General features: G+C 40.8%; 1 protein-coding gene across 1 annotated transcript; it reads left to right on the forward strand.

Moving 5' to 3' along the window:
* Positions 1-4,151: 4,151 nt before the first annotated feature.
* On the forward strand, positions 4,152-24,508 carry LOC147151976 (putative polypeptide N-acetylgalactosaminyltransferase 8). Its single transcript, XM_086023300.1, has 11 exons — positions 4,152-4,384; positions 6,016-6,274; positions 10,995-11,161; positions 13,295-13,478; positions 15,631-15,828; positions 16,932-17,046; positions 17,137-17,322; positions 18,143-18,280; positions 19,588-19,683; positions 21,342-21,509; positions 21,595-24,508. Exons 1-11 carry the CDS (start codon positions 4,192-4,194, stop codon positions 21,739-21,741), a joined length of 1,851 nt encoding a protein of 616 aa, XP_085879426.1. The 5' UTR covers positions 4,152-4,191; the 3' UTR covers positions 21,742-24,508.
* The last annotated feature ends 517 nt before the right edge of the window (positions 24,509-25,025 follow it).

The raw sequence follows: 25,025 nt of genomic DNA on the forward strand, positions 1-25,025 counted from the left end.
TGCAGTAAAGGAGACAGCTTCGTGAAGGTTTATAACTTCTAGATGCCAAAAGACGATGGCGAACCACAATTTTTTTGCCTGAATCAAACTCTTCAACTCACTTCAACATAATTTCTTTCATCAAGATGGTGGCAAAGTGTGTTTTTTGTCTAAAGAAACTCCAAAATACGTTTTTATGTCTAAATCAAACTCCTTAACTCGCTTCACCAAGAAGCCACACAATGGTGGCAAATAACTACCTTTTGACTAAATATACACCTAACTTTGACATGGTCCGTTCACACTGAGATGCCACAAGATGGAGTCAAAGCGCGATTTTGGGTGAAATTAACCCCCCCCCAACTCACTTCAATATCGTTCCATGACACCAAGATGGTGACTAAGCACAAATTTTGTCTAAATTAAACTCAACTCATTTCAAGGTAGTTCATTGATACCGAAATGCCACTAGATGGTGGTAAAGCACAATTGTTGGCTAAATGAAACTCCTTCGTCTCAGTTCAACATACCCTCGTGTCTTGACACCAACATGCCATAAGTGGTTAGCAAAACACTTTTTTCTGTCCAAATGAAATTCCTCAACTTACTTCAACATAGTTCCTTAATGCAGAGATGCCGTAAGATGGCGGGCAAAGTGTGATTTTTGGCTAAATTAATCTCCTCAACTAAATTTGAAATAGTTCCTTGACACCACCGCCTGACCAAAGGATGCATGTCAAGATTTTTTTTTTTTTTAAACACATGTATACTGTATACTAAATACTCATTTGAAATCTTTGTTGTATGTGTACATTAAGTGAAAATAAAAGCTAAAGTCACGTTTGAAAAATAAATATGAAGTATTACTTGGTGTATTATGTAAAAACATTACACATTAGCAAGATGAACGGCATGCATCTGAACATGATGCAACCAGGATGAAGTCCCCGCTGGGAGTAGTTGAATTAAATCAACACGAAAATACTACTGGTAATCTATGAGCAAACATAGCTTTCAAAGCTCCTATTGTCTGAGAAGAGAAGCAAAGTTTGCCTTCCAAACACAACTGAACACTCCTTCGATGCCGTCTTCATTCCTTCAATTTGAATCTCCCACATTATATTCCAAGTGGAGTGTGTTTTGTCTCGCCTGACAGATGGCGGCCGTGTGGCTCACAAGGATGCAGGCTCCTGTTTGCCTTCGAACAAACTCACACAGCAGTGGAGAGTTATACAGACTGCTTCCTGGTGCTTCCGGCAGCTTTGACGAGCACAAAAACAAACACGATGGTGTAAATTCATATCTGAAAAGTGAACATTCATATCCTTGTAAATGCACATTTACGGTACTTGAAAACACCCCATTCATTTAAAGTGAATTCAGAGATTTGTTTCTAAATACCAGAGCTGGGCAGTCCGTCCCTGGGCCGGACCGGTCGGACCCTCCGTCCAACAAATTTTTAAAAATGGCTGGACTAAGCATGGTTCCTGCTAAGTGGATTTTAGTCCGGCCCACTAATCGGCCCTCATGCATTTGACGTGGTCGCGAGGCGGCCAAATTTCATCTCTGCCTACTCAGTGAAAGGCTTCTTTTTAGGCTTCTTTCTAGTCCCGCGTCGGCGCGAGCGACAACTGCCGCAATGATTCACGTGACCGACGCATTGTGCTGTTGGCGACTGGTCTGCGACACATGCCACGCACCCATCAGGAATTGTTGCTGCTCTGATTGGTCCATTATGTCACATGTTGCGATGACATCAATAAAAACAATCAGTTGGTGCTTCAATTTTCCAAAACGCTGAATTCTGAACAAAGTTTTCATATACATGTACAAAATGAAAAAATACAAACTAACGGAATTCGAATACCTTGCATTTGTACTCGACCCCCTACTTCAATTCAATACCCTCAAAGGAAATCTCAAAAACAATAAAAAAGAATCTAAAGTTTAAACTCATTCGATATTATATACCCTGCCAGGCCGCCCTACTACTATATGCATGCTATAATTTTTTTTCTCACATGGGGACTGGAGTTTAGAATCAGCATTAGTATCATCTCTATATACATCACATCAGCTGCAAGCTTGTAACTATGTTTGACTGCATGGTCCCTGTCAATGAAATATTTATTATTATTATTCTTAAGGACGGTGCGACAAGGTTTTTAGGTCATGACATTGAACCGGAATGTTAGCGATTTCGATTGGCTCGAGAACCAAATTGTTTGGAATGACCAAGTTGGTGCCAGATTGTTGATCGCCGGACCCCTGACCGAAGCCGAGTCCACAGCCGCAGCCCCTCCTGCAGGAACACCGCAGGAACACCGCGGAATTAATGTTATACATTAATGGCTACATCATGCCGCCGTCCCTGTGTGACCTATATCTTTGCTGCTGTAACAATGAAAATGTCCCCACTGTGGGATCAATAAAGGCATTCTTATCTTACCTTATCTTAACTCCGTATGGCCGTGGCCGCTGCAGCTTTATCATTTCGCAAGCTCATGATCGAAGCCACCTTGGCCAAGTCATTAAAAGTTGTGAGCGGTTGTTGATCAAAACTAGCACCGCTGGTGTAAAAATTTCCCACAGCTACCAAGTTCGCCGGAGTAATGAGTGGGATGAGGAATGTTAGGTTCTACAAAACCGAAGAGATTAGTGCTATAAGTTGGAGGAGTAGCAGCTGAACTGGGAATCCTGATATTAGGAATGGAAGCCTGACCGTCAGTGGCGGTTCTAGACAGTTCTACCTGGGGTGGCGAGGGAGCGGCAGGAGGTTCAGTTGGTAGGGCCGACGCCTCCACACGCACATTCTGATTCAGGTTTCATTTTCTGCATTTCCTGTCAAATATTTCACTTGTCAAATGAATAACAGCTTAAAATTGAGCACTAACTCAGTCTGTGTTCAATTTTTCACTAGAGCTTCCACAAGGGATTGTTTTGCTCATCGGCTAGTCACCAATAATAGTCGCAATTAGTCAGCATCGGATCATGGAAATCACAGCATATTGCACCAGCAAGCAGCTGCTGATACATAAACATCAATAGATTACAGCCTGATTTATTTAAGGTACGTGCAAGCTAAAAGACAATTAAGATGATAGTACATTCATCTTTGATTACACTTTTCAGCTTGTCCCAGCATTGCTGACACGTTTAGAAATGATGGTGCATCTTAAATTAATACTTAAATAGTGCTTTTTAGTGCATGTTTAGTGCATATTAAACTGGAACCAACAACTACTGGATACACTATATGCACACTTGCATTATGAAAGTATAGAAATAATTGTAATCATATTTCACTCTTCTCTGGCATCATTTTTTTAAGGCAGAAGACAGTGAAATCAGTCAGATGATTAGAATTAGGAAAAAAAACTGTATGTAAGGAAAACCTAAAATAATTGTATTGGTTTTTAGTTTACTTTTTTTAAATCCAAAACGTTTTGCTTTGCTTCACTAGCATGTACAATTTAAAAGCATTAAATTGATCAACAAAATCAAAATGAGGTATGCACACCAAAACTGGAGAAGGGGGAAAAAAAACTAAAGGTTAAAAAAAAAACATTTCTTTCTAGCACTCTAACATAATACAGAATATTCTAATGAACAGGATTATGGATGTTTTCTTATGTGCTGCCGTGGGGTGGAGGGGTTGATACTTCTATTGACGAGTTGTGCGTTGAGAGAGCGAGAGAGAGAGAGAGAGAGAGAGAGAGACAGAGAGACAGAGAGACGGAGAGAGAGAGACAGACAGACAGACGGAGAGACAGAGAGACAGTGAGAGACAGAGAGAGAGAAACATTACCTGGATTTTTTTGGTGTTGTTGTTTTCTGGGGATCACTTTGTGCACTTTAAGAAAAAAATCCAATCCTTGGTCTACTGTATAGTAAACAACAGTGACCAATTCTGGACCGAACAGACTTTGACCACCACTGTACAAAAGGGCATTTTGAGTGGACTGCACCCTACTTTCTGTCTGTTAAATCCAGAGTTCGTTGGTTGGTCCGTTAAATCGAGCTTCTACTCTACATGAAAGCGAGAACATTTAGCTTTGGTCTGCGATGTTGAACACGTACAGGACTGTACTCAGCATGCCCACACTGGGGTTGGCTGGGAAAAGGACAAGGAGGAGGGCTAAGAAGGACGCGGGATAAAAAGCCATAGATGACTCCCTCCTCCTCCCTGTTGGTTTGTCAGGTGCCATTGACATGAGGCCCGGATGGCTCAAAGGTGTCCTGCTGATCGCCTTCATGGCTTTCACTCTGCTCTACCTGGGTTCCATTCGGAGGGATGTGCAAAGCCACTCGGACAGACTACACAGAGTCATCTGGAACGATTCCATCCAGGCACAGGGGATGTTCAACAGTCTGGAAAAGATGGAGGGTGAAATTGAGAGGCTGCGTGAGTCTTTCTTTTTTGTGTGTTTTTCTTGGGGGGGTTTTAAGGTCGTTTTCATTCTAATGAAGCCATGCATGAGCCATATCCAACACAACAACCACCTGGCTCAACTAGTGCAAGAGTGGGCAATGACCAGCTGAGCATTTTAAATTAAGAGTCCTGCAATATTTGTTGCATTCATTTAGGGTTTGGGAAGTTAGTTATTCATATTTTATTAATATATTATGTTACAGAAGTCGTAAATTGATTTATTGGAAATTAAATAAAGGTATTAGTAAAATATTTTTTTAAAAGTCATGAAATAGTTTTGTTTTGTTTGGTTGAATGGTAGCTGCATTTTAGCCGCTTCTACCCTTGTAATTGGTTGACTAAAATATATCATATCTATTTCCTTGTATTAGTGAGTTTATTTTGTGTGTATATGTACATTTTACAGTATAGTATATAATAAGATGTATAAATGTATTTAAGTATTTGAGGATTCAGTACAACACTCACTTTTATTTACAGGACTGGAGTAATGCTAAAATCTTCAAATACAATTATATCTATAATTAATGGTACTGTATAGGGCTTATTTAGCAATGTTTTTGCGATGTGATATTTAGGTGCCTGAGTATCTGTAACAGGGTTGCGCCAAATGAGAAAAAAAATAGCATTTCATCTGTCGTGGGCGGTTTTGAATGGTAACGTAGTGATAAACAAGGAACAGCTCTAATGTTATGGAGTTAGATTCTCGTTCACTGAAGTTGAACCAAAATTAAAACAAACAAACAAAAATTATGCAAATACTTTATTAAAGGCAAGCACAGACACACAGTGTTAATAATCAACAGCCAAACAATGCGACTGTTTAACAGCTGTTTCCTCAAATGAAACAAAAAAAAGTCATATAATATATCATAAAAATCATATAATATTCAAATGTAACTTTAAAGCACTATATGTGCGCCGCATTAATATGGTTGTGTGTTTACAAGATCGGGCCTCTACTGTTAAACTTACAACATTAAACTTTAAAATGAATGAATGATGAAGTCAAGTTAAAATTTTTAAATTGTACCCTTTGTTGGGATGACTTGACTCACTTCAGAGGCTTTTTTTCTACCTTTGAACATACGATAAGTATTGAAAACATCTATTGATGTGTTAAAACACATTACACTCTTACGTTACAATAACATAATGGATGAACGAGTTTTTACAGTGACAGGACAACCGCATGTTACTAATGATTGTGGCATTGTGTACTGGTTGACAAATGTGCGCTCCTAATACTACTAGTAGAGTTCTAAAATTCTACTATGCTCACTGGGTTCGCAGGTGTGCTGGATCCCAGCTGTCATTGGGCAAGATGCGGGGTACAACAATTTCGGGCACAAATAGACAACCATTCACATATATGAACAATTTAGAGTGTTCAATTCGCCTACCATGGATGTTTTGGGATGTGGGGGGTGACCAGAGTAAACCCGCACAGGGAGAACATACAAACTGCATACAGGAAGGTCAGAGGCTGGATTCGAATCCATGACCTCTGAACTGTGAGGTGGCTGTGCTAGACAGTTTTCACCACTAGTACATGGGATTTCACGAAAATGGAATAAACAATGAAACGACTTTCCATACGGCAGTCAAAGCGGTAAACGAGCTGCAGATGGCGAGAGTGGCGGTGAAAGCTGAGGACAAGGCGGAAAAGGAGGTCAAGAAGAAGGATAAGTTGGTGGTGAGGAAGCTGTTCCCCAACTCGGCCCTGTTCAAGAAGTGGGGCGATGGTCTGAGCGAGGAGGAACAGAAGGAGGCCGAGGACTTGTTCGTCAAGTATGGCTACAACGCCTTCCTCAGCGACAGGCTGCCACTCAACAGGGAGATTCCCGACACGCGGCACGCCAGGTACCCGCAACATAAACCCACCCACCCAACAAAAATTGGTTGAAAAGACGTCACTTGTGTATGTTCAAAAAACGTCCGAACTTGGTTGAAAAGTGAAAGGTGAAAAGACAAGTCATTTTCATGTTTTGAAAAGACATCTTTAAAAACACATCCTTTTAAAGTCTAAATTTGGTTGAAAAGTTAAAAAACAGAGCTGGACACATTTGGGGAAAGAAAAGAGCTCAATTAAGTAAGGGCAGAAGTGGATTGCGTATGTCAACATGGCAGGGAGGTCATTGTTGTGCGGTGCTCAGTCATGGTTTCATAAAGTAGAATGCATGTGTTTAGAATTGTGGCAAATTCATATATTTTGTGTCATGGTACGTTTTAGATATGAATTGAATGTACATAAAACACCAACGTCAGTCTGCAAAGTGTGTCAGTGACAATCACTCTGATTGGCTGCCAGCAGGAAGTCCATCCCCATAAAATGGGGCGCGGGAGTGACATATATTCTAAATATCTTTAATAAATGGCAATTACAATAGCTAAGAAAAATTACAATTTCGAGACGATAGTTTGTAAACACCATGCAGCATTAAAAGCAATACAACTTTATATAGCGCATTTCACAACAGCTGCAACTGTAACAAAGAACTTTACATATAAAAAAAACCCCAATAATACAACAACAAAGACGGCTAAACACAACCCAGATTTAAACTACATTTTGAATTTGGACCACATTGGACGGGCTAAACATAACACAATTATCAACAACTATTTTTGGACTAAATTTGGACCACATTGAATGGGCTCAAACAATAGCCAATTTTCAATTGCTATTTTTGGACTAAAGTTAGACCACAATGAAGGGGATAAACAAACCCCAATTATAAACAACTATTTTTGGATTAAATTGGCACCACATTGTTCAGGCTAAACACAACCAAAATGTATACGACTATTTTTGGGCTAAATTTGGACTATGTTGGAGGGGCTATAACACAGCCCAATTTTCAACGACTATTCCTGGGCAAAATGAAGTCTAAAACGGACCGACCAGATTTAGCCCAAAATCCAACGTCCACAAGACGTCTGGTGCTGGGTGGACACGCACTCCCACACAAACACGGCCGGAGAGCGCTTGAACGCATCACCGGGTTCTTTTTACTAGGCGTGCTGGCTACTTCAAAGCAAAATGACTGATTCGGGGCATGATGAAAAGTCCGACATCAAGTTTCATATTACACAGATGGTCTATCTTGCTGTATAGTAAAAGCTTCTGTATACTCCCGCGTCCGCGCGGGCGACAACAGCCGCATTGCATCACGTGACCAACGCAGCACATGTTGGCCGCTACGTGCGCGCACAGCCGCACACGTCAGAAACTGTTGCTGCGTATTCGACCCCGCGCGCATTCTCTCTCGTGATCGGTCCGGTATGTCCCATATTGCGATGACGTACAGTTGATTTGTTGAAGGCAAACTGCACATTGCACTGCCGCAGTGACCTGCTCGCGGATGTCGTCCGTGGGAGTATAAAGAAGCCTTAAGACACCAATTTGAATTTCAGGGTGTTTAGCAAGACATCATTTTCAAACAAGACAAAATGAAAAAGACAACAATATTTAATACCAGAGGTGGACAATCCATCAGACTGTCAGTCTGTCACTTGCAGAGCTGGGCACTTCACCCTTTTTTGCCGGTCCGTCATCAACCTGGGGTAACCTTCTGGCTTCGTGCCTCTGTCCTTATTCATAAAAATGAGTGTCTTCCGACCCCGTCCGCCCTCATTCTTTTAAAGCGCTTCCATCCTTACTTCCATCCCACCCCCCAAAAAAAGTGTCCGTGCGTGACACCGCGTGATAGATGCTAACGGCAGACGTTCGTTTAAAGCTCATTAGCTGGATAATATAGATAGATAGAATAAGATAAAAACACAACTGCCAGGGGGGTGACAAACATACACGCAAAGAAATATATTACAGATATATAAAGCGTGACATCATCAGCAGACGCGAAGAACCCGATAGAATCTGGACATTTTAAAAAAATTCAATGAACATTCTATCAGTCCGGCCCTCGGCTTGTTGCAAAATGTTGTATTTGGCCCTCCGTCCATTTGACTTTGACACCCCTGCCATGCACAATGGCCCAAACCGTTGAGATATTCCGGTTTGGTGACCTCAATGTTGCCTCTCTACATTTTGCTGATGATGTGGCTCTTTGGGGTCATCAGATCGCAATCGTCAACTCTCACGAGAGCAGTTTGCAACTGAGCGTGAAGCACTTGACATGAGAATCAGCACCTCCAAATCGGACACCATCTTACTGAGTCGGGTTACGGTGGAGTGTCCTCTCCAGGTCTGAGATGAGTAAAAGAGTAGAAGAGATCAAATATATTGGGATCTTGTTCTCAAGTGAGGGAAGAATGGAGCAGAAGAGCAACAGGCAGATAGCCGCATTGTCTGCAATCGTGCGGATTCTGTATCAGTTTATCGTGGTGAAGGAGCTGAGTTGAAAGGTGAAGCTCTTGATTTACTGGTTGACCTACATTCATACCTGATCTGCAATCATGCAGATTCTGTATCAGTTTATCGTGGTGAAGGAGCTGAGTTGAAAGGTGAAGCTCTTGATTTACTGGTTGATCTACATTCATACCCTAATGTGGGGTCACAAGCTGTGGGTCGTGACCAAAAGAACAAGATCAAGGTACAAGCTGCCTAAATGATTTTGCTGTCCATGCTCCCTTACAGATAGTGTGAGAACAGCTTGGTGATCGGGAGGGGCTCAGAGTAGAGCCGCTGCTCGTCCACTTCGTGAGAAGCCGAATGAGGTGGCACAGCCATCTGGTTAGGATGCCTCCTAGACACCCCCCGGAAACGTTCCACCGTGAGGAGGCTGGGGACCGTTTCGCTTGGGAATGTCTTGCGATCACCCCAGAAGTAGGGGTGTAACGGTACACGTGGGTGTATTAATACGTGTGCCATGTTCGGTTCGGTCCACTTGCGTTCGGTTCGGTCCACTTATTTGCGCGAGTTTACGCACGAGGCGCTATTGACTGTTGCACGCGGAAGAGGAGGGCGGCGGCAAAGAGGAGCCAGGACGCCAGAAAGCGTGATAAATCATAAATGCATGGATAAATGGCATTTATAATGGCATATGCAAACAAGCCAGAGCTCGAAGGTCCTCCGTACACTGCAGTCTCCTGTTTGGGAGCATTCCAGCTTTCCTGTTAAAATCGCAGATGGGGAAAGCTACGTGTATAAGTCCCATAGTTGTGTGCCGAAATCGCTACATCGGCGGCTATGCTGGAGCTAGCACGCCTAACATAATAGCACTTAAAACGACATCATCCGACTTTGAATGTTCCTTAGACGAGGAAGCAAGCAGTATGTTTAGCCCAAAACAAAGTACAACAGCTCTGTTCTTCGTTCTCCGCTGGTTCTCTCGCTAGCCGTACGATGCATCCATGAACCTCGGAAACATCACAACTCAGCAAAACACAAATCCGACCACAACACAGATAACCCAATTCGTTACAATATGCCGTTGAACATTCAAAGATTTCAATGTCTAAAAAGTGTAAATAATTTCAGAAAGACTTTAAAGTTACTGTATTTCATCATAAAAATAATTTTAATACAGTTGTAACTGTTATTGTTTGTATTTTTTTTTCATCACAAAAAGTGTATACATACATATGTTATGACAATTTGGCTTTAACTTGAATACTTAGATGTGTCATAGGCTGTTGCTGCTGAGTGTTTAAAGATTTCAGTGTCTTAATAATTTACAAAATTAAGAGATCTTTATTGTTAGTGTATTTTTTATTCTGTTGTAATTTCTTAGAATGTTGCCCGAATGGTTCGCTTTTATTTTTTTTTGCCTAAAAAAAACATGTACCATTTACTGTACTTGTCATCTTTTCAAAATAAATATTTAAAAAAAAATCGTTTTTTTTTTTGTACCGAAAATATACCAAACCGAAGTTCCCGAGAAACCGAACCGTGATTTAGCAGTACCGTTACACCCCTACACAGAAGTATTGGCTGGGGAGAGGGAAGTCTAGGCTTCCACGCTAAAGCTGCTGCACCTCTAACCCGACCCTGGATAAGCACAAGAAGATGTATATTTTACTCCAACCATCATAGAAAGGGTGATGGTGTTGTTTTGTTTTTACATTGAAACACATTCTATTAGACTCCTTTACCCCCAAAATGTACACGTTGACACCAAATTTGTTATTATCGCTATACCTGAACTGTCAGGTATGGTCAGCGACTATTTTTTAAAGTGTATTTTAGATAAAACGTGTGATCTCACTTATGTTTTAGGATGAATTTATTTCTATATAGGCGGTTATGGATGGATGGATTCTAAGGTACTTCCTTGCCAAAGGGGACCTTCGCATCATGGATTGAAGTCAAAAGTCGCAAAACCTCTGTACTAGAAGACATGATGAATAGAACACGTTTATTATGACATTTTTAATGAAGATGAATCATCATATGACATCATTTAAGTATGATGTATACATTATTTTTAATATGAAATGTATAGCATATAGTATATCATGTTTAACATGGCATGTATAGCATGACGTTTAACACGGCTCGATGAGTACAAAATATAATGCTTAAAATGACATGCTTATCACAACATGATCTATCATAAGCCATCCTTTTAAATGACATGACTTACCATGACTTGTTTGTCTTGCTCTTCCTTCTATAAAGATGCACACAGAAAAAGTACCCTGCTGATCTCCCCAGCCTGAGCGTGGTGTTGATCTATCTGAACGAAGCACTGTCCATTATCAAGCGGGCCGTCCGCAGCATCATGGACAAGACCCCCGCCAGCCTGCTCAGAGAGATAATACTGGTGGATGACCACAGCACAAACGGTACAGTTGTCCAAATGTATTTCTTTCAAAGGTTGCATATATGCATATATGCATATATATATATATATATATATATATATATATATATGGACAAACATCCGCAAATAGGTGAATCTGTGAATGCCAAATCAAATCGAATATTGTTTGTAGGGCTCCACTGAAGACGGGTCAGTCTTCAGTAAGATGCACTAATATTTGTTTTTTTGCACAGGATAAAGTACATATGCCTGTGAGTATTCTTATATTGTCTGTCTACATGTGTTGCTCCTCTCTTTATGTTCAAAAATCCAGTGCTTAATGGATTATAACACCTCCACATCGATGTTATTCGTTAGCCCGTTTATCGTGTTTCCCAGTATGTGTTAGCATTAAGTTAGCAGACTTAAAGGCTAAACTATCTATGTGGTGGTTTCAAAAACATTAAACATGGCATTAAACAGATTGATGACTCTGTATTGAACAATTGTTCACTATTTGCCAAAGAGCTGCTTGTTTTGAAGAGAGTTGAGTTCGCTGCCACCATATGGTGCTCCGACCGCAAATTTTTGCTCGCAAGCCAAAGCAAAAAAAAAAAAAAAAAATCTGCCTAACAGCAGCTTCCATCTCGTGTCTATGTCCCCCAAAAATCATCATTTCGCAGGCCAATAATTTTGGCAAATCTTGTTGAAACACTCCATAATTTTATAGAATGTATAGAAATAGATCAAGATTTTATTTGAACTGGTCTGCAGTATGTCCTGCTAGCAGTAATGATGAACTCAGGCAGAGAATCACTTCCGCACTGGATAACATTATGGGGGATGTTACAGTATGTTTGGCAAGAGCGTAACCAACTTGACGTGCGCCGTGTCACAGGCAGTACACGTATTGAACACTTAGGAAATCGGCCATAGAATAATCTTCAGTGTTCAGGAGTTTAAGTGTTCAATTTCACTGAGCTAGACTTAGCAGTTTCAAGACAATTGCTTTTAAAATGTCAATATTTTGGGGGGGATTTTAACCCGTGAGCTACCCAATCAGAAGCAAACAATTTGTTCCAAGGACCATAGATACCAGCGCAACAGTTTGGTAGATCATGATTTTTTAAATAATGATACATTGTAGAACTCAACTAAAGTTGTGCTATTGCACCGTACTCAGATGAGAGGATGATAGAAATCGTCAATACAATATTTCTGCAATAGGCTACTTCCCTGCAATGAAGAAAAAAAAAACAGCAATGGAATAATACAAACAATCCAAAAATACAATGACTCCAATGTCCCCAAACTTTTGAACTTCCCGCTTCTGCCTTAATTCTATCAAGGTACATATCAACCATTTGGTAGAGGCTCAGACAGTATTTTAAAAACAATATTTTTATTGTTATTGCTGCCAAAAGGAAACATAAAATGAATGCTGTTTTGTATTTTCTTAGAGGACGGAATCCCCCCACAGCCCCCCCAAAAAGTAAAAAGTCAGTGATCCTGTATCCCATTATTAGTATACAGTGGATATTCAAATGCCAGGTTTTTGTGATATAACCATTCTCAAAACGTTTCCCACCATTAATGTGACCTGTAACCTATACAACTACAATTGACTTCTTTTTACGAGAGGGTAGATAACAAGAACTGAAATATTGTGGTTGCACAAGTGTTAAAAATTAATCAGGCACTTTCAAACTCATGTGATATGGGTGTCGTCCCACAACTGCCACATTTAAAGTGCCCCTGTTTAACCCCAAATCCATTTCAGCTGTATGAGTAGACTTTCCATGACAAGCCCCCCCGCCCCCTCTCCCCCCAACACATTCTCGCATTAGTCTGCAGGTTTTGCTCACACTTACGTCTATTTTAAACTGTTCATCATTGCTTACACCTTGTCTAAGGCCACTGTGGTCAAAGCATGATGCTGCCCCCACGATGCTTCACTGTAGACATGGTGTTCTCTTGGTGATGAGCTGTGTTGTGTTCACACCAAACATACTTTATGGCCAAAATGTTCACACTATTTGCTGCTATACCTGAATAATCATACTTACTACCGGGGTCATATGAATGAATGGACTTGGAACTTTCCCTAATGTAGTAGGTGACAAACAAGGAAGTACGAGATGAGAATGAATTGCTCACCTTGAGCATGCGTCCACAGAGGACCTGAAGGAGAAGCTGGACAACTACATCGAAGTCATCCACGAGGAGAGTCCGGGCCTTCTGAAGCGGGTGGTGCACAAGGAGCAGCTAGGCCTCACCCAGGCCAGACTGTCCGGATGGAGGGCAGCCACCGGTGACGTGGTGGCCATCCTGGACGCCCATATTGAAGTCCACGTGCAATGGTTGGTGTCAACTTAGTTGAAGTACCATTATTGGGGAAAGAATATTATGGTAATACTCTATTACTAATATTATAGTAGTACTGATCCAATACCTTTACTTGCAGCTTTTCCCATCACGGGACTTTTTTCGTTTATTTTCGTTTGCAAGTTAACAGAAAGTAATTTAGTAGACGTAAGCAATGAGCGAACGTGCAGCCAAACACGCAGCTGAGCGCAGCAAAATGGATGGAGCCAGGACTTGACGTTATCCGACAAAGATAAGGCTATTTTGACAAGTGAAGTTATGCACTGTAGGTTGTGTGACGAGGGGGAGAAAATGAAACCAATGTGCAGGTCGGTGGTCGGTGCCCTCAATAATTGGCAACACGACAAACCTGTGTAATCATTTTAAGAAGTACTACCACCTAAGTGGACCATGTGGAAAATCATGAGAATGCGAGTGGAGTCTGAACAGCCGTATGAAGCATTTGCAGTTTAGCCGCTACTAGCTAGTGTACTGCCACCAGACCAAAGCAGCAACCCCGTTTGTGACGATTGCACTGACGAACGAAAATCCACTTGCGTCAGTTCTTTTTTTTTTTTTTTTTTTTTAAAGTGTCACGTCATTTTTCAGTTTTCTGAAAACTGGCGTCCGTCAGTGACGGACTGACGGAATTCCCACCTCTCTTATTTTTCATAAACTTCGTTTTTTTCGCTGATGCACATCATCTACAGTTGGCGCCGGGAAATAACGTAAAGCACACAACATAGATCATAACAGACTACTTTAGATCATGGTGGTGATGAAGAGGAGATGATTTTTTTTTTAAACGAAGCAATGCGTTTGTTTTCGTGGAAAGACTTTAGATTTTGTAAGAAAGGAGATCGTCTTGACAAGACGGTTGCCGTGTTTAGCCTCGTGAAATGTAACAGGAATGCGACAATTTGTCGATGGATCTTGACCAGTGCAATCTAAACAGCAACAAACCCTGAAGAATCAACAGCAGCGGTTACCGTGCAAGGTCATGGGACAGACCGAAAAGGTGTTGCTTCCTTATTTATTCTAAAACACGCAGAGAAGTGTCTTGATACCAGACAACGTAGACCGGCTGATATTTTTCAAAAAGAATATGAAAGCCTTTGGCAAAATTGTTTACTGTGACATACAGTTCTTTACACAGAACAATCACAGCAGCAGATTAATTTAATATGAAAATATACAAGTTTGATACTTGTGTATATTTTTTTGTTCCATAAAAAGAGAATGTTGAATATTGTTCAGATATATAAAGCACTTTATCAAAAGGGTTTGTTTACATTCCTGCTTGAACCCTATACTTGACAGCTATTTAAAAGTTGCTTTCACCTATATTAATTAATCTAAATTTTAAAAAATATTTAACCCTTTCATGCATTAATTGTGATTTGATGTAATTATTTAGAATATATATATATATATTTTTTTTTGATTAATCAATATAGGCGAAAGCAACTTTTAAATAGCTGTCCACTGTAGTGACCGCTGTGCATGAAAGGGTTAATGCATAGGTGTCAAACTCGTGTCTTCAAGGGCCGCTTTCCTGCATGTTTTCCATCTCTCCTTGCTGCAACATACCTGATTCAAATGATCAGATCATCAGTAAGCTCTGAAGGAGCCTGATACTATCCTGATCATTTGAAACAGGCGTGTTGCAGCAGGGAGAATTGGAAAACATGCGGGAAAGTGGCCCTCCAGGACCGGAGCTTGACACCTGTGCTTTAATCCATAAAACGAAGCATCTTATTCTGATAATAAGGTAAATTACTGTATATAACCGGTAACAAATTCCTTGCGTGTTTTACTTACTTGGCCAACAAAGCTGATTCTGATTCTGATGAAGACAACCAGTTTGTTCTGATATCACTGTTGTTTTTTTTACATTTTGGAATCCCTGCCAAAGTGAAATATTAATTGTTATAAAAACAGTTTAGCAATTTTAAATAGATTTGTTATACAATATACAGCCATCTTGCTAACCGAATCATGTTGCTGAGGGAAGGTCAGCCATGTGTTTATTAACTGCTGACATGAACCAAAAATGTCCACCCTTTCAGCAAGCTCACGTACTGTATTTTGCCATTTGCATTGACTCCTTTCTTACTTCCCACTACTGACATCCGCTCTTGCTATCAGGGCAGAGCCGCTGCTGGCTCGCATCAAGGAGGACCGCACGGTCATCCTGACGCCCGTCTTCGATCGGGTCAATTATGACGACTTGACAGTGACCCACTATGGACCAGCGGCTGATGCCTTCGACTGGGCCCTGTGGTGCATGTACGAGTCCTTCAGGCCCGAGTGGTACAAGCTCAAGGACGAGTCGTTACCTGCCAAGTAAGTCGCACATTTTGCACCTGCTCTCCTCAGTTTCGCCTCATACAGTGATATGTAAATGATAGCTTTGCTTGCTGATATGATTTGCAGTGATCAAAATGTGAATTTACAGTCAAATGGAAAAAAAACCCACAAATAAAAAGTAACCTTGAAGTGTAAAAGAAAATACGGATTAGATTTAATAAGATTCTTATTTTTCTAATTGAAATTATTATTTTTTTAATACTGATAATGGATAACACTCTAACAGAATGAAAGTAAAATTAAAATAAAAACTATTTTATATATTTATGAAGTTAAATTCAATTCTATTTATTATAGTTATTTTTTAATGACAGTGGGATAGAGACCAAAATATAGTACAGTAATTGAAAAATAATATAATGTACCCACATTGAAATGCATTGGGGGAATCAACCTTTTTTTTAACCCACAAAATTCTTCAAATAACGCCGAAAAACCTCCAATATGCATTTTCCACGAAAAACAGGGATTGCTGCATCCAATGAATCCGCGGATGCCAAACTGAGTATGCAGGGGTGCACTGTATTGATAAAAATTTAATAATGTTCTAAAATAATACAAAATTATAATAAAAACATTATAACATTAATAAGATCTAACATTATAATTCAAAGTACAGTTAAGATAATAAATATATTATGTATGTTAGAAATGATATTAAATTAAATTATTTAAAGTGAAATATATTTTGGGAAAATTTACATTTAAAAACTTGAATAAAAAATAAATATGTAAAACTGATTATTCGAATTCAGTGAAATATAATTTTTAATATTGATGTTCATTTTTTAAATATTCTTGAATTAAAAACATTTAACATTTGTGCACTTTAATACAATTCTAATTCCAAATAAAATTAAAATAGAATATATCTAAAACGCATTTTAATTATGATTGAATTTGATAAGAATAGTTCCTACATTTTTTAAAACCAAAAATTAGCACATTTTTTGCAGCACCGGCCATTTCCGGAAAGTTCTCTTGATTCAATACGCACATAGACTTGTTACTCCTAGCCTGACCAGGGGCAATTTGCAAAGAAGCTGAGCACTTTTGCGGGGTGATTTTGCTCACAAAAGGAGCCCGGCCATCATGGGGATACTTGTGGCCGACCGCAAGTTCTTTGGCGAGATCGGCAGCCTGGACGGAGGAATGAAAATATACGGCGGCGAGAACGTGGAGTTGGGCATCCGGGTAAGATTCCGAAGCGGTTCAAGCACTAAACAAAGACGTAACGTTTGCTCAGCGTGATCCGGCAGCTGGACTGTGTGTTTGAGCCCGCAGGCGTGGCTGTGCGGCGGCAGTGTGGAGGTCATCCCCTGCTCCAAGATCGCCCACATTGAGCGCGCCAGCAAGCCCTACCTGCCCGACCTCAGCGTCACCATGAAGCGAAACGCGCTGCGCGTGGCCGAGGTGTGGCTGGATGAGTACAAGCACAACGTCAACATCGCCTGGAACCTTCCCTTGCAGGTTGGTTGGTTGTCAGAAACCAATTTAGAGGAACTCGCAATCCCGGAATTTTTTAATGGGATTAACTTTGAGTTTGTCAAGATACGAGCCGTCGTTCGACTGATTTATTATTATTTGCTTTGACTTGCCAGTTCAGGCTTGAGATATACAAGCACTGTATGGGGACAGTGATTCACAATAAGCTGCTTATTGGTACTCCCAGTTGAAGTTTACTGTCGAACTATAAAAATAAAACAAAGACAAATACACCTTATCTTTTATCTTTATCTCAGCAACATGTAGACAAACAATAAAACAATACTCACACGCATACATTCTTTATCTTCTGGAAAGAAAGACTAATATTAGTGCCGAAGCTGAAAGTGTAGTTGAAACATCTCAATAAACAGTGTATCCATCTGTCTGTCTTATACTGCCCCCAGGTGGCCAAGGCGGGCACACCGGCAGGAGCAGCAAAATTATAATGGTGCTGATGAAATGTGACAAAAACAGTTTAATCCTTTAAAATCATGATGATATGGAATGATATTTTTTGGCTGGAACGGATTAATAGATTGATTTCCATTCATTTAATTGGGGAAAGATTATATGAGGTAACAGTGTTTTGAAGGTGGTTATGGCCAAGGCACCACTGTATTCCTAATATTTTGATGATCGTCTGCTCATAACAAAACAAAATTTCTTCTGATTATTTCCAAAATCCCCCAGCTAAACTTCCAATGGAAATTTACCAGTAACTTTCTGAAGATATCCCCCAAAAATTCAGAGCCTTTGCAAGAAAAGCCAGCACGATGGGCATTTTGCGCATCTTTCCCCTCAGAATCACGGCGTGGACATCGGCGATGTGTCCGAACGGAAGGCGCTGAGGAAGCGGCTGAAGTGCAAGCCCTTCAAGTGGTACCTGGATAATGTTTACCCCATGCTGGACCCTCTCAAAGACCTGGTCGCCTACGGAGCGGTGAGCACAAGCAATCGTTATTTTGCCTGTGGAGTTGGGGAATCCGCCAGCGGACTAGTTGACGAATTGACTCGTCCGCATCGATGGTTCGCGCTTGTAATCGACTAATTGGTATCTTGTCTTTCAATCGGCCAATTTTGATTTAATCTGAAAAGCCGAAAGGATAACAACAACAACAACAACAACAACTTCTGCTGCCATGGCTGCACAGCAAAATGTCTGGCCGACAATGTGGCACAGTCTTCTTACTAAACATCTGTGCAGGTCTGAGAGTATCTCAATGAGCTGGTGGTGGATGAAAATAGCAGCTAGCCTCACTAGCTTCGGCTAGTCCGATCACCGTGAGTCTCGAGTCCAAAGTCATACCAATGGAACACAAGATGAGACTCGATGGTTTGATAAAGAGAAACGCGAGCAGGACTAAATACTATGAATACAATTACCGGTAGTCATGGTGAGTTGTATTATTAATCATTAGTTTTTATTTGCTACAACGTCAGTATGTCAAAATGTTGTAAGTCTTTATGTGTTTCAATCGACTTCAAACACACTTCCATCATATTATAGTCATAGTCAATTACAAGAAAAACATTTTTCGACATTCAAAACCTACTGCGGAGTACGTGGTTGAGGCCGCACCCATGAGGCAAGCAACAGTACTTTTACTGTACAGTAAGTGACAATTGACTGTAAGATGTTTTTCATCATTATTAATTGCTGCACAGTAACAAATTGTGAACTTGCAAAGTAACTGTAATCAGATTAATTCACTGAGAAATGTGCTTTAGATTAGTTGTTACTGTTAAGAAAATGGTTATATTAGCTTTACTTTCTAACGCGTTACTGGCACCACTGCATCCAACTACTATTGCACTATTGTCAGGCAACACAAATTAATGATATTAATGATTAATGATATACCACGTATCAGCAGAGGTGGGTAATCCAGCTTCAGAAAGTAACAACCCGGCCACAGTTTGGCTTTACCCACAGGTGCTTTTTCTCAACCTGCAGGTAAACGAGCTCAGTTGATTAGAACCACCTGTGGCTAAAGCTGAACTGTGGCAGGGTTTTTACTTTCTGCGTATCAGCAATGAGCTAAAACCAGTGGCGTGCTCAGTTACTCTACTCTTACAAAGTGCAATCCCACAAGGGGGTGCAAATACCCCACGTGCACGTCAGTGACACCCAGGTCATGCCATTTCAGGCAGAAAAGAAAAATGTTGAGGCGAACCAATCAACAACGGCGCACTGTCCAAGTCGCATATGCCAGGAACCAACACTGTTTACTCCGCTCCTCTCTGCAGTTAATAAACCAGCTGAAGCCGGATCTGTGCATCGACCAGGGTCCAGTTCCGGGCAGCACACCCATCCTCTACTCGTGCCACTACTTTGCCCCACAGGTACGAGCCCACCCTTGATGGAAGCCCTCTGAGCATCACTAGCAAAGGCTGGAAATAAGCGCTTTTGCAAGTATCGTTCTCACGAAGGGATGACGAGGAAAGCCGGAGAAGCCATGCTAATTGAGAAACTAATCTAAATCTTACATGTAATCATGAGACAACAGAATTAAATGCTGCTCTAAAAAGAAAACAACATTTTGAGGCTTACACTAGTAACATGTAGTCCTACTAGTAAGCCAGAGTTGTTTAACTAGTGTGTAAGGATGTCATACAGTTGTGAAAAAAAACCCAACCTTGCTTTTCTCTCTCTTTCTCCTTGCCAACATCATCTTTCTGAAGCAACCTTGCATCTGCTGTGACAGACACAATATTTTTAAAAAATGGTCAAGTACAACATACTGCCTCAGACTTGCACTTTGCAGGTCGCGGAGGATCCGTATTGTGTGTATGCGCATGAGGGAGGGTACGGTGTACCACTGCCATTGTCCCATTCTCATGAGATCAGACTCCTCACTTTTTGGACACAGCCAGTCAATCAGCTTGTCCCTCTCGACCAAACAGCTCTGAGTCTCATCTCCCCCACATTCTGACCTCATCTGGTCGGTTAATGTCATTGCGGGTTTTCATTTGTTTTTGTGTTTTTTCACTTGTTGTGTGTAGTTATTTGCTTATGTTTTTTCCATTCACAGTTGCGTTTAGGTTTTTTGTTGTTGAGTTATTTGTTTGTTGTTTTTGATTAGCTGTTTATTAGTTAAAATTTTTTTTTTTTTTTTTAGTTTTTCCAATGTTACACATGTGGGTGGAGGGGACAAGGTGGAGTTGTCGATTGTGTGACTATATTTTTGAGTGGTTTTGGTGAGCGATTTGGGATTGATGATGACGAATTCTGATTTGTCACAGTTGAGTTTGAGGACGTTTCAGTGCATCCGACATTTTATTTCAGTGAGGCAGTTGTCAGGGTGGAGTGAGTTGCAGTGCAGTGTATTTTCTTTAGTTGAGCAGGGTCAGTCGCAAGGCCAGGCTGAGTTGATGATGAAAAGACTTCTCTGACAATTCAGTTGACTGGTATTCTGATAAATATTGCGATTGTGGAATAAGAGTTAATCCACCCGTTTTTAGCCATCTCAGGGGGTGGCCATTTTGTCAGTTCTGTCGACTGAAAATGACATCACAAGTGCTCAGGGCTCAGGCAACGACCAATCATGGCTGACCTGTTTTCTGAAGCTGAGCCGTGATTGGTCGTTACCTGAGCCCTGAGCAGTTGTGGTGTCCTTTTCAGTCGGCAGAAATGACAAAATGGCCACCCCCTGAGATGGCTAAAAACGGATGCATTTTGCTGCTTAACTCATATTTCCACAAATGCAATGTTAATCGGAATGCTGTGTTTCAACTAGTGGGCCTGCTGGGAATATATTCTTGAAAAACATTTTTTGGGGGTCGATTTCCGCTTTAATGCATGATCACAATTCAGTACTGTGTAGTTGTCAGTCTTTTCAACAATTATCTTCAAACAGAATGGATTAAGAAACAACTCTGAATTCACATTGCAGGCTCGTTAAGATCCTTGCTCAGCCTAAATTTTGTTGTTGACCCCCACCCATTAATTGCTTCCAAATGTGTAAATTCACAGCATTTGGTGTCCCTTTTTTTTACCACAGCGCTGCTACTACCGGACCAACGGGCAGCTCTACGTGGGTGGCATCAAATCCCACACGTACAACAGCAACCGCTGCCTGGTGGACCCCGGCAGCGGCATCTACCCGGCCCTCTATGAGTGCAAGATAGCCGCGCAGAAGAAGTTCAACATGTTTTGGGACTTCAAGCAGGTGGGTAGCAACGGGGATGAGAGGATCTCTCCCGGTTCTGAGCAAAAACAAAACAAACAAACAAAAACGACTGACCGCTTTCCAGGGATCATCGATCCAGAACCGCGAGACGAAGAGATGTCTTGAGATCGCCCAGGGTGCCAACAGCTACTATCAGCTCATTGTGCAGCGCTGCACTGGTCAGATCTGGAACATTCAGAATTACATCACAGAGAGAGAGCCTCAAGTGTAACGAGGCACTCGTTCAACCATCAAAAAGTTAGGTGGGCCTGAATTTCATTCACGCTACAGCCCCGTAATGGGATGTTGCACAAGATGAGTCACATGGATCGTTGACAAGTGCAGATGGGCAAGAAATTCCTCCTAAAATCCTGTCCCCCCAAAAAAATCTGTTGTGCAGCAGCCTTTTGAGGCAGAAAACCCGTTGTGTCTGAATCGAATAGAATATTTAACTACCAGCTACACCAGCCGTCTTCATGCACCTGCCAGGTCATGTATGACCACTTTCCCCACTGTCTGCGACTTCCGCCTGGCCAAGGAGCTCGGCTGAGCCTCAAGGAGACAAAGCAGGACAAAGGCGGCCAGCTTTCGATCCTAGGGAAAGGCCAAAACCATGTTAGGATGATTAACCTTTGTACACACAAGGTGGTTTCTGGATGAAGAAATGTTGCCGCAATCTTTGTTGCATCATTTTTATTGTCTTTTACAATTACCGGTAAACGAACAAAAAAGGGGTATAGTTCAAAAGTCCAGATTCCACTTGATTCCGGTTTTCAGCGTTGGCAGAGTAGCGATCTCGATATCTGGATGGAGAAAGTATTCAAAGCATCAATGTTTTTGTTTTGTTTTTGTCTTCATGTAAATGTTGTTTAATTATATATGAAAAAGAAAAACTACCTAGTTTTTTTTCCCAAATTAATATATATATATATATTTTTTGGTGTAAAAAATAATATATATATATATTATCCATCCATTATCTGTACCGCTTCTCCTCACAAGGGTCGCGGGGCGTGCTGGAGCCTATCCCAGCTGTCTTTGGGCAGTAGGCGGGGGACACCCTGAACTGGTTGCCAGCCAATCGCAGGGCACACAGAGACAAACATCCGCACTCACAATCACACCTAGGGGCAATTTAGAGTATCCAATCAACTTACCATGCATGTTTTTGGAATGTGGGAGGAAACCGGAGTGCCCGGAGAAAACCCACGCAGGCACGGGGAGAACATGCAAACTCCACACAGGGAGGCCGGAGCCGGGATCGAACCCACGACCTCTGAACTGTGAGGCGGACGTGCTATATATATATTATATTATATATATATTAATATAATATAATATAATATATTGAAATTGCTGTCCCACAATGAAAATCACATTTTAAAAAAACAATGAAGTGTTCAGACCTAGCATATTTAGTAATATCTTATGATCTATTTTACCACAAGGCATTAATTGAGATACTTTTAAACTGAATGTATAAAAAGTCATCTTTTATATGTCACTTCCTATTGGGAGGTGGCTGTCCCAATCTCTAACTCCTAAATTTCAATTCATGAAAAAAATGTAGAAGATTTTGCCAATTTAAAAAATACTTTAATAGAACATTTTGGTTGCTTTTAAATGTATGGTGAAATATTTACATTGATTTTGTAGATTATTTTCAAATGAGAAGTTTTTATGTAAAAAAAACCTGTCCCAACTTTTCATGTCACTACCGAAACGCAAAGAGTATTTGTCTGTAGGCAGGGCTTGGTTTTAGCCACATCCCCAGAAATTTCACCAGTAAGAGACATTACCTTCATACGGAGCTCCTCTGGTGCCAGGGTATGAGAAAAAATATTTTTGTGCTAATCTGTACCCACAGTTTACTAATCTGTACCCACAGTTTAATAAAATGTACCCACAGTTTACCAATCCGCTTGCATTCCGCCACCCTATAATGACAATAGGGTGATTGCTTGTGTCGAGTGAAAAAGGTTGTGAATGAATTTGACGCACGAAAAATGAACATAAACACGTTGGCTAATGGTCACCGTTCGCAGCTGCTAAAACTGCTTAAGCAACACCATAGAACTCAAGCAATAGTATTTCCATTTGATATAAGGGGATGAAAGTGAAAATAAACCATGCCATGACTGCTCTAAATGTGATTCACAAAGCATTGCACTACGCTCTAGAAACAAAATCCTTCCAAATTGAATTTACATTGACAGATATACGGCTGTGTGTACGATGGAGCGCAAGCGGTTTGCTAAACTGTGGATACAGATTGCTAAACTGTGGGTACAGATTACTAAACTGTGGGTACAGATTAGCAAAAACATATTTTTTCTCATACCCTGGCACCAGAGGGGCTCCGTACCTTCATGTTCATCACTGGGCACATGGCGAGTAATTAGTTGGCAGCATTATTAAGTTATGTGCCCTCCAAAGTCTGAAAATCAACATGTGGTTTTAAGGACTGTCACTACCGAACACCTCATTTCGGCAATAAAATAAGCACTTTTGATTTTAATGATAAATGTACTCTTTTCTATCTCTGTACACATGCTCAAAACTGTCTGTGGTAGCCACGTTGTTCCTAGCATTGTTGAGTATTGTCAACAACTATCATAAAACGTCACTGCCGAAACGGTCACTACCGAAACGGTGACTACCGAAACGTTTCGGTAGCGACATAATGGTTTCGGTAGTGACAATATGATGTTTATTTTTGAATAAGGTACGTTTTAAATAATATAATACATAGATACATATGGCATACACAGATCTCTCTGAATTGAACAAATATAGAGGCTAAGCCAACGCTTTAAGGCACTGTTGTCTTACCGGAAGGTTTTAATTGGTGTGCTTTATTGCAGTGGTGATGATGAGTGAAAGTCTGACACAAACTTGCCTGTTGAACACGATGCCCGTTTATTTTGCTGAAATAATCAAATCTTTTTGTTCTTCTTTGACCAATAAACTCCAACCTTTCCGTGGTTGAATGAGCTACACACGCATCACCTGTTGCTTTCACAGCGGTCAAGAAATGTTTCCTCTTCCAGGCAACACCGCCTAGGCAAGGGAAACTTACTTAAATCGGCTTTCCAACCAATTAAACCAAAAACAAGAAATACACTGTGCAACACTATATACAATCATAATCTGCCCCTACAACAATATTCTATTTCATATTTTATCTTAATTTGAAGGGAAAAACACCAAAATGCCAAAAAGCCTAGCAGAGACAGAGTACAGGCGAAGGGTTACAATGACCCAGTGAAATCCAAAGAATATTTAATAAAGGAAAGAGAAAGAAATAAGAGATGGAAGGAAGAAGGAAAGCTGAAGTCTACCAATGAATTATCCAGCAAGGAGGAAAAGACAAGACCACCGGATGTCCGAAAAAACAGAGAGAGAGGGAACATACATACAGGCAAATGTATGTTACAAAAATGTTTGTCATTCCAACGAAATTTTCATTTGGACGGTGAAACCACAGTTTTTCAATGACGAAGAGCCCTGTGATGG

This window comes from Filicampus tigris, chromosome 2, assembly GCF_054856515.1.
Source record: "Filicampus tigris isolate MCC_2025a chromosome 2, RoL_Ftig_1.0, whole genome shotgun sequence".
Classification (NCBI taxonomy): domain Eukaryota; kingdom Metazoa; phylum Chordata; class Actinopteri; order Syngnathiformes; family Syngnathidae; genus Filicampus; species Filicampus tigris.

What these genes read in the sequence shown, in the direction of transcription:
- LOC147151976 (XM_086023300.1), top strand. Translation starts at nt 4,192, where the DNA reads ATGAGGCCCGGATGGCTCAAAGGTGTCCTGCTGATCGCCTTCATGGCT. An exon ending in CCTGGAACCTTCCCTTGCAG is followed by an intron (nt 17,323 to 18,142) that starts GTTGGTTGGTTG and finishes CTTTCCCCTCAG; the next exon opens with AATCACGGCGTGGACATCGG. An exon ending in TGTTTTGGGACTTCAAGCAG is followed by an intron (nt 21,510 to 21,594) that starts GTGGGTAGCAAC and finishes ACCGCTTTCCAG; the next exon opens with GGATCATCGATCCAGAACCG.